Source organism: Hyaena hyaena, unplaced genomic scaffold, assembly GCF_003009895.1.
Source record: "Hyaena hyaena isolate Hyena2069 unplaced genomic scaffold, ASM300989v1 scaffold_481, whole genome shotgun sequence".
Classification (NCBI taxonomy): Eukaryota; Metazoa; Chordata; class Mammalia; order Carnivora; family Hyaenidae; genus Hyaena; species Hyaena hyaena.
In genome coordinates, this window is record NW_024081121.1 from 505,693 (window position 1) to 515,436 (window position 9,744).

The window sequence follows — 9,744 nt, forward strand, 5'->3', positions numbered from 1 at the left end:
TAAGTAAGGACCCAGAAATGAGAACAATCTGATATTAGCATATTTACTTGGGTTTGGTTTCAGAAGCCATTATGATTTTTTTCAACGTCATCTTAAATATGATCTGCTGCAGTGAAACTTGAAAATAACCCATGTTCTTTGGTGAAAAAAGAAAAAAAAATAAGCGAAACAGCCTAGAATATACTGGGATAAATAGGAAGTAACCAGAGATTAAGCTTTTTTTTTCCTCTAAGAAACTGAGCATTCTATACTTTTTTTTTGTAGAGTTTATACCAAAATCCATTTAATAGTTGCTCCCTATTACAATGATTCCTCAAAATAGGCATATAGTTTTCTTAAAAATAAGGCCTGGACATTGGAGTCTATATCTCAGGAGTCTTCTTTAAACTTTTGGGTAACTTATGAAAATTACTTATTGATAGAAATTTTATACCCACACCATACATGTGTGTTTCCTTCTGAAGCCTCTTGAGCTAAACAGTGGCTGCCAAAAGGTACAGGAGAAAACCAATGAAATTATGTAAGTGGGAGTGCCGTGTAGATGGTTGTACATAAGCCAAAAGCCCCAGGCAGGTGTGACCACAGCAAGGGTAGGACCAGGTCCCTCCTCCTCTTCCCTACCCCAGCACTTCCTTGATGGCAAATAATCGAGCTGGTGACTCAGTGATGGACATGGGTGGACACGGTGATCTGTCTGGTCACATCAAGTTGGGGGGGGGTCCAGGTTAGATGCCTGAATCTGCTGGCTCAGGCACTGTGATCTGAGATCTGGCATCATGAGACAGGTGCATCTGACCTAGGAGCCACCAAACAATGGGCTCTGTCAGCCCGATTGTCAGGAATTTCCGAATCCCTGCTGTAAGAAATTGGATCTATAATTAAATAGTAGGTCTCAGCAGGCAACTTCGGGGTCATAGCACATAAAGAAGAAGTCACTAAGTCCTATTCAACCTGAAGAGAAGATGGTGCTTGTGATAAATACTGTGGTCTGTTCCGTGTCATTGGCGCTGCCACAGTGCCTTCCCTTACGAAGGGCATTAGAAACTGGTAGACTTTCCACATCTCATTTTCCTGTGGAGGGTGGGTAGGCGGGAACAGGTGAACAGCTAGGAAGTGTTTCCACTCACTGCGTGGGGACCTCACAGCAGCCAGGACGCCTCCGGGTGTGCATGCATCTCCTGCCTTGGAACTCTGCCTGGGAATTAGGCATCAGACGGGAGCGCGTGTACCATAGCACAGAATACATGCTTGGGTCATTTTCCGTGAGACGCTCCGCAGGTACTGTGTTCGGGCAGTGGTCCTGTGTATGTTGCATGTTTGTATAATCTCTTTGCACTGGAAAAATAACTTTTACAGCTCCGCTTCCTCAACCTCCCTAGTGCTGCGAGTTTCTGGAATGCACCAACTCTCCTCTCTCGCCGATCCTTCTGTCTGTGCTGCCCTGAGTCGCTCACGCCTTCTGGGGGCCTGAGCATCCCTGTGTGTGGCCGTGGAGGGTGCCGGGCACCGCTAGGGGGCAGTGGAAGGGGAGGGCAGCCGGCCCTGTGACCCCAGCCCGTGTGTTTGGCCAATTAACCCCAGGTTCACCGCGGCCTTTGGGGATGTGCGTGGTAACAGAGTGGGGGTAGAGGTATCCTCGCTGGGGTTGGCCTACAGGCCTGGGGGGTGGGTCCAGCCGAGAGTCACGATGCGACTCTTGGAAGGAGCCGTGGGGTGGCGTCGGGCCTCAGCCTGTGCCCTTGTGCTCCGTCCCGCAGATAGCCAGTCGGACGCAGAGACCCCGACGGCGGGGGGCGAAGTGCTGGACCTCACCTCCCGGGAGAAGGAGCAGCCCGCGGCAGAGGGAGCCCCTGCGCCCGGCCAGGCCCAGGAGGAGCTCCCCGCGGAGGAGGGGCCGGGGGACGGGGAGGAGCGGGGAGCCGGGGAGCGCCCGGACCAGCGCGGCGTGGAGGAGAGGGAGGAGGACGCGGACGGCCCGGAGGAAGACGCCGGCAGCAACAAGAGCCTGGACCTCAACCTCGCCAGCAAGCTGATGGGCTTCAAGCTCGCGGAGGGCGACGCGGGCGCCGCGGGCAGCGGGGGCCCGGCCCCGCAGGACCAGAAGCACGCCTGCGAGGTCTGCGGCAAGAGCTTCAAGTTCCTGGGGACCCTCAGCCGCCACAGGAAGGCCCACGGCCGCGAGGAGCCTAGGGAAGAGGGCGCCGGCGCGAGCGGAGGAGCCGAGCTGCCCGGCCCTGCCGCGCCGCCCGCCCCGGAGCCTGAGGAGAAGCCCGCCAACGCCTCCCCGGAGGAGCCGCCGGCAGAGGGGGCGTCCCCGGCCGCCGCCGCCGCGGAGAAGCCGAGCGAGGAGGCCGACGGCGTCTCCGACGGGGAGGCCGAGAAGAAGCCCTCAGAGAAGAGTGACGACGACAAGAAGCCAAAGACAGACTCCCCGAGAAGCGTGGCCAGCAAGGCGGACAAGAGGAAGAAGGTGTGCAGCGTGTGCAACAAGAGGTTCTGGTCCCTGCAAGACCTGACCCGGCACATGCGGTCGCACACAGGTAAGGGCGGGGGTGCTGGGGTGCCGCTTCCCGCGCCCGCCAAGGGGGCGTGCTCCAGGGGGAGGCCAGCCTCGGTCTGGAGGACGTACCTCCCCGGAAGCAGGGGCGAGAGACCGGTTCGTGAGAGGCCCCCGTGGGCGCGGCAGGCCCGGTAAACTAGGAATTTCACAGGCTGTTCTAAGCAGTGGGAGCACACAGGCCCTGTCAGGGAGGCGGCACGGTGGGCCCTGCGCGGTGAATTTTTTTTTTTTTAATGAGATACTTTTTTTTTTAAACGTGTATTTATTCTTTAAGGCAGGGGAGGGGCACAGAGAGAGGGAGAGACAGAATCTGAAGCAGGCTCCAGGCTCCGAGCTCCCAGCACAGAGCCCGACGCGGGGCTCGAACTCCTGAACCACGAGATCATGACCTGAGCCGAAGTCGGTCGCTTAACCGACTGAGCCACCCAGGCGCCCCACCACAGTGAAATTTTTGAGAGCATTTTGGCCAGCCCTCTGAGCCTCAGTCTGTCTATCTCTAGAAGGAGAACAGGACTGTCCTATCTCCTAGAAGCATCTCGAAGAATGTGGGTGCTGGCGTTTGGGGCCTGTGGTGAGCCTGGGGAAGGACCGGGGGTGTGGTCTGGGGGCAGGTGTTCTGTGGGAGGCCCCTGGATTTCATCATCAGCCCTCAGGTGGAAGGTTGACTGCAGGCGCCCAAAGTGAGGGGCTTTTCCTTTCTTGGCTCTCCAGCAGCCGGGCTCACGCACTGAGCGGGAGCTTCATAGGCATGTCCCCGTGTCCACACTCCACACCTGTCCTCACTGAGGAGCCCCAAAGCAGGGGCCGTTGTTCTGGTGGAAAGGAGGACACCTGAAATATAAAGTCCAAAGATGCAAGTATGTCCCACCCGCCCCTACACACACACACACACACACACACACACACACACAGCACCTAGGCCCCACATCTTGGTCTCTGTTTCCTCCTGTCCCGGCTGCTGCAGCCGCGGCACACACGTTCTCCCTGCACACCCCTCAACCTTGCCGGCTGCGGGGCCTGGGCTTAGGGGATCCCGAGGGCTCTGGTGCTTGGCTCCCGGGAGAGAGGGATTCTTGGCCGCTGGCAAGTGGTGCCCTCAGCTGCTCACAGCTCAGTGTTTGTGAGCAAGACGGAAAGCCCCAGCTGCTCCGTATCAGAACACAGAGTATCTGGTGCCTTTGACTTAGGAGATGCCTGTCGTGCACAGCCCTCGGAAGTGGTGCCTGTCCCCATGGGAGGGACCTTGCTGCTGTCCATCCCGAGGTTTTTTTTTCAGGCCAGTCTGGATATTCCACAAGGTTTCCACCTGGAGGCCCTGGTTCCTGCATCCTGTGGGAAAAGCCTATTTTGAGAGATGAAAGGGAGAGAGAAGCCAAGCCAGCCCGTGCATATCGGTGACCTTATTTTGCCAGTTCAGACAAATAAGAGGGTTCCCCCTATGTATGGGGTCCTGACACCCGCTACTCGCTGCCCCGACACGTCTACTGCTCTTGTGTAGGGCGGACAGGTGGATACTGCTGGCCTTCCCGTTAACAGAAATGACTTTTTTCTCCTGTCGCTCCAGGAGAAAGGCCGTACAAATGTCAGACCTGTGAGCGGACCTTCACCCTGAAGCACAGCCTCGTTCGCCATCAGCGGGTCCACCAGAAAGCCAGGCACGCCAAGCAGCTGGGGAAGGACAGCGACAAGGATGAACGGGCCGAGGAGGACAGTGAGAGTGAGTCCACCCACAGTGGCAACAACCCTGTCTCCGAAAACGAGGCCGACTCGGCCCCACCGGCCAGCAACCACATGGCCGTCACCCGGAGCCGGAGGGAGAGCCTGGCCAACGCGACCAAGGATCCCAGCCGCAGGGAGGAGCGGGCGGGGGGCCGGACGGCAGGTGCCGGCCAGGCGGAGGCTGGCAGGAATGCCCCCAAGACCACTCCAGTGGGCAGCCCCAAGGAGCAGGTGTCTCAGGGTGCCCCTGACCCCGAGAGTCCCACGGCCCTCGCCCAAGAGCTGCCTGAGCTGCAGGGCAAGAGGCCCAGCCATCCCCTCCTGGCCGCGGATGGCGCCTCGCCACTCCTGGGAACAGAATGACAGCTCATCCTGTCCCCCCACCAGCACGCAGATGAAAGCCAGCAGAGCAAAGCGTCCTGAGTCTGTGTTTCATGAGGTTTCCTCAGTGCCCTTCCACTTTCAGGGAGTGAGAGAGAGAGAGAGAGAGACGTGCAGGAGCGGGCCATCTTGTCCGGTGCCATAGCCTTATATCCCCGTGCGAGAGATGCAGCATGGACAGTTCGAGTGCCTTAACTACTCACCAGTCCTTCAGTGTCAGCCTGGGTGTTGTGTTTTCCCAAAATGACTTTTTGAAAAACAAAGCAAATATTTTAATGAATTATTTGGAGAGGACCTTTTCATTTAAGCATTAACGTTACCATCTGTATTTCGTGTGTGTGCGCTTGTTCTTGCGAATCTGTGATCGTAACGAATGTTCTGTGAGCTGGAAACAGAAGAAAAAAAATACGCCTTTGGATACCTATAGCCAATAACTGGAAGAAAATGATGTGAATTTCATGTAAATTACCAGAGGAAATATGGATAAGATATTCTTTTCTCAAATAGACCTTTTCTCTTGTTCTGTTTGCTACATGGTGGAGCTGTGATTGGGTCCTCGGTGTTGCAGGAAGTGGTTGATGAAGGCTTCCAATCTGGTGCAAGCCAAACCAGGAAAGATTCTAGCTTCAACCTTGTACGTGTTTTCAGCGATAGCCGTGGTATTTACTGTTCCAATGTCAAGACATCCGTTCTTAACATACAGAGAAGAGTTACGCTGGCAACTTAACCTATCGAAAACATGCACAGATGTCCTATATCTGATCCCCCCCCTTTTGGTATATGTATTATTAATATTATTATTATTATTATTATTATTAGTTCATCAGTTTGCTGGTCTCTGCAGTCAGCAGAAACAAATGGGCAATATTTGTCCGGGAAGACCTGGGCTGCCCCTGGGTCCCCATGTGGGCATCTGCCCGCAGCTTCCCTCTGCCCTGCCCCTCCCCCCCCCCCAAACTCCCCGGGTGGTAGCTCTTCTACTGTATTTAAACAAGCCTTTCTTCCATGACTGCAGAATCCAGCGGGGGCCGTGAACGGTCTTCCCACACGGCCGAAGAGCAGCTCAGAGAGGGGAGAGCTGGGGGCACGCGCCCGGGGCTTCTGAGAAAGCCAGGCAACGAGGAGACCTGTCCTTTACCGGTCCCCCTGCCAAACCCAGCCCAAGCCTTACCCGCCTGTGCTACTGTCATTTACAAAGCGAGGAAGTACTACTACTGGTAATAAAACTGCACATGCAAGATTGAAGATGAAAGACAGATTTGTATTTACCTTCCTGTGATTTGGGGTTGGTGCTTGAAGATAAATGTGCTGTTTCTAGCTCTTGAAATAGCCTGAACCCCTGGGTGCAAAAAAGGCAGGATTTTTTTTTTCCGCATGAGCATCCCATACAGGTAATCGAATTCCCTCACTGTAGCTGCCAGCAGTGAAAAGAAATCTAGCCTACTGTAGCTGAGCTTGTGTTCAGCACCCTGTCCTTCAGCCGAGACCTCTAGGATGCCTGAGCCTCCTGTGCTGCTCCACCACTCAGCCCCTCTTGCCTCCCCCTGCGGGACCCCCATCGCCACCTCTCCTAGGACACTTGTCCCTCCTGGCCCTGAGCATCCCCACCCCCTCCCCCCAACTTTACTTACACTCACGCACACAGAGACACACAGACCCTTTTCTCTCTGCTTCCTTAGCGATTTCTCGTGGCCAAAATCCAACCGCCCAGACTTCAAAGGAAGATCTATATCCTTGAGATCATGAAAAGTGACGTCTTTGCATGTGAAAGGAAAAAGGTTGAGGTATATATGATCTGTAACTGTATTGGGGATGTATGAACCCAGAACGAGGTTTTATTTACTCTCGATGAATACAAATCAGAACCAATGACCCCCTGTATCACTTTTATGCTAAGTGTGGTTTGCTTAGTTGAAACCAGTTCACGCATCCCTTCCTTTTTTTTTTTTAAATGACAATTGTTATTGTTATTTTTGTTGTTGTTATTACTTGGGGTATCTTGTGTTTTGTTTTTCTTTGCAACTCTCCACACTAAAACTCCCAACCATGTGGAGAGAAGCCATGAGTTAACCCTTTATGCCGCGGTGAGATGTAGCAGGAATTTGCCCGGCAGCACTGCTGGGCCACGGCTCGCAATAATCACTATTGATTTAAAGCTTTATTTAGCCTCCATCTGTACCCTCGTAGTCAATAAGGTCTTGCCACATTTTATTAGTGAGGTTGAGAAATGTATTTGTTTGTTGTTCTGCCCCTCCCCCCCAATATTAAACTGTGAAATTTGTGATTTGTTTAAACTCTGGGTGAATCATAGTTTAGTTTGCATGTCCAGCTAATTTGTTCCTATACATTTTGTTTGATTCTCTTTCTCCTTCTCTCAGGGCTTTTACAAAAAAAAAAAAGTATATGTATATATCCATATATATATATAGATATATATATATGGATCTTCTGAAAAAGTTTTTTGAGGTGCAAGTTTTTTCTCTTGTTTTTTTCTCTTTGATTTATGGACACAATGCTGAGATTCAATCACTACATGAAACTCCTGGCTGTGAAAACAAGATATAAAACCCCGAGTGGTTTGCCAAACAGCCCCGGGGGAAGCTACGTGACAGTCAGATGCCAGTTTCAGAAAGATGCATCGTACCTTTTTACCCCCTTGTTTCTAGCCTCTCTTTCTTCAAGAAGGAAGTTGATCCCAGTGATTTCAGCCCATGCATTAAACAGGAAACAATAATATGTAGAATTCATATTTTTCTAAAGGGAACTTAAAAACTGCTGCTACGTGTTATGTACAAAACCGGTTTATGCCACATGAACAGAATCACGAGTTTGGTTTTGGTACTTTGTGTCCCTCTTTGTATTCAGTTGTATAATACTTCCAAATTCAAAATGAGAAGAAAAGCTGTTCTGTATCAAACCATCTAAGCAATAAATGTTATATTTTAAAAATGGCAGATTGCCAGTCACACGGCCGTCCTGTGATTTGCTGTCACCCCACCAGCTTGTCCGGCCCCCAAACTGCAGCGGGCGCAGGACAGGCCATTGGCGTCTGGGGCCGCCCGGCGAACCGCGTGCCTGCTTCCCGTCAGCGTGGGGCACCCACGAAAGAGCTGTGTCCCCTAGGTGGCGTCTCTGAAAACAAGCCTCCTGCGTGTGGCTACAGGTGCAGGGCTGGTTGCAGTGGGAGAGTGGGAAGTCAGGCCATGAGGGGCCTTTGCTGTGATTTCACCTGCGGCTTGGGAGGTGATGAGTCTCTACTGGTTTAGCAACAGCGCAAGGGGAATTGTGTTTTCTGGGCAGCACCTCCCATGAAGTCCACGTTGCCTTTTCCTCCTGCCCATTATAGGGGTACAGGGGAACCCGTGTAGGGGTGAGGGGGGGGTCTGTCATTGTAAAGTAGCAAATGGGCAAAATCTCGAATCTTCTAAGCCAGGACTCGAAAAGGTGCTTGGGGAAGCTGGGTTCAGGGCAAGTATCTGTAGACAGTGCTTAAAGTGTATTCACCGTGCTACCGGGCCAAGTGCCGGGTCGCGGCAACACGAGAGGTGCAATGCTCTCTCTGGTCTGTAAGGCTTCCAGGGTCCTCTGTTGGGAGACCCCACATATACACACCCCTCCCTCACCAGCCCCCACGAGACTGGCTGCAAAGCCAGCCAGGGGTCTTGAACTTGTATTAAAATCAGACAATCAAGTAACTTGGTAATGATTCTAACATAATGACTGGACGAACTCTCCAGTCATGGGGGTGGGTGCTGCTGGCTACCGACTCGTTTACAGCCCCCCACCCAGCCCCCCGGTGTGGATGGAGTCATTTTCCTGGGATTTGCACGGCACTGGTCAGTGCGAAGAGCAAGGGAGCCACCCCTGGGAAGTGTGACAGAAAAGACAGGGGCACAGCCCTGTGGGGGCGCCTCCACCCACCCGCATGGTGGCTGTGCATGGACACAACCCCGGGGTCTGGGTTGCTTTGAGAGAAGGCATTTAGGAGGTGAAGAGATGGGATTTGTCAAGAGTTCTGTTGCTTCCGGAGTGTGTCTGAGCGGCTGCCTGCACGGTGTCCCTGGAGAGCCTACTCAGGGGCCCCCGGGGGGCAAGCTGGCCTCCAGCATTGGCTCGAGGGTGGCAGCAGTCCTGTCTCTGCCATCTCTGCCCCAGGGCCGGGCTTCCCCGGAGCTTTGGTGCCCGGCTCCCCGCTCCACCCTGGCTCAAGCCCTGCATGGACCGGCACAGCCCGCGTCTCCTGTGCTGTCCAGCTCTCCACGCTGCTGTTCTGGAATGCGAAGGGAGTTAGCACGTGCAGATGGACACTTTTTGGCTCCTGTAGAGATTTATATAATGAGCTTCATTTAACTATAACCTATTCGGGGAACTATAACTTATTCGGGGAAAGTTGGGTGGGCTTTCTCTTCTGGTGCCTTCCAAGGATCCCAGTCGGGGTCGGGTAACCCTCAGGGAACCAAGGGCTGTCTCAGCCAGAGGACTTGCGTGCTCCCTTTCAACCCTCCCCTGGACATTTAATTTCCCTCTGGGAGGCGGAAAATGAAAGGAGCTTATGTTTAAAACTCTGTTCCACGGGGCGCCTGGGTGGCTCAGTTGGTTCAGCATCTGACTCTTGGTTTTGGCGCAGGTCATGATCTCACAGTTTGTGAGTTTGAGCCCCGCACTGGGCTCTGAGCTGGCAGCACAGAGCCTGCTTGGGATTTTCTCTCCTCTGTCTCTGCCCCTCCCCTGCTTACACTTTCTCTCCTCTCTCTCTCTCTCAAAATAAACAAACATTAAAAAAAAAAACCCTCCCTTTCACTTTTGTAGTTGTCCAAACGTGGGTAAGTCCTATGAACTAAACTGTGCTTTTGGGGGGTATTTCCCAGGATCCAGTTAACTTTGATTATGCATTTATTCAACAAAGCGCTTACCAGGCAGCCACTGTGTGCCCGGCACTGCCCTAGGCACGGAGAGTACGGCGGGAACAAAACAGATTCCCTTCCTTGTGGAACTTGGGTTTTAACAGTAGCAGACAATCAGTCTAGCCTGGGAAGATGTAGAGGTAATGCAGGCCCAAGGGGGAAGGGAGGCAATGGGGGGCG

General features: G+C 53.3%; 1 protein-coding gene across 4 annotated transcripts in view; it reads left to right on the forward strand.

Annotated features, from left to right (window-relative positions):
- Positions 1 to 7,626, forward strand: part of RREB1 (ras responsive element binding protein 1) — a 133,508-nt gene extending 125,882 nt beyond the window's left edge. For all 4 annotated transcript variants that reach the window (XM_039254404.1, XM_039254401.1, XM_039254405.1 and 1 more), the window contains 2 exons: positions 1,758 to 2,540; positions 4,125 to 7,626. In XM_039254404.1, the coding sequence (XP_039110335.1) occupies positions 1,758 to 2,540; positions 4,125 to 4,642 (1,301 nt within the window). In that variant the 3' untranslated portion in view covers positions 4,643 to 7,626. The remainder of the gene's footprint in view (positions 1 to 1,757; positions 2,541 to 4,124) is intronic.
- The last annotated feature ends 2,118 nt before the right edge of the window (positions 7,627 to 9,744 follow it).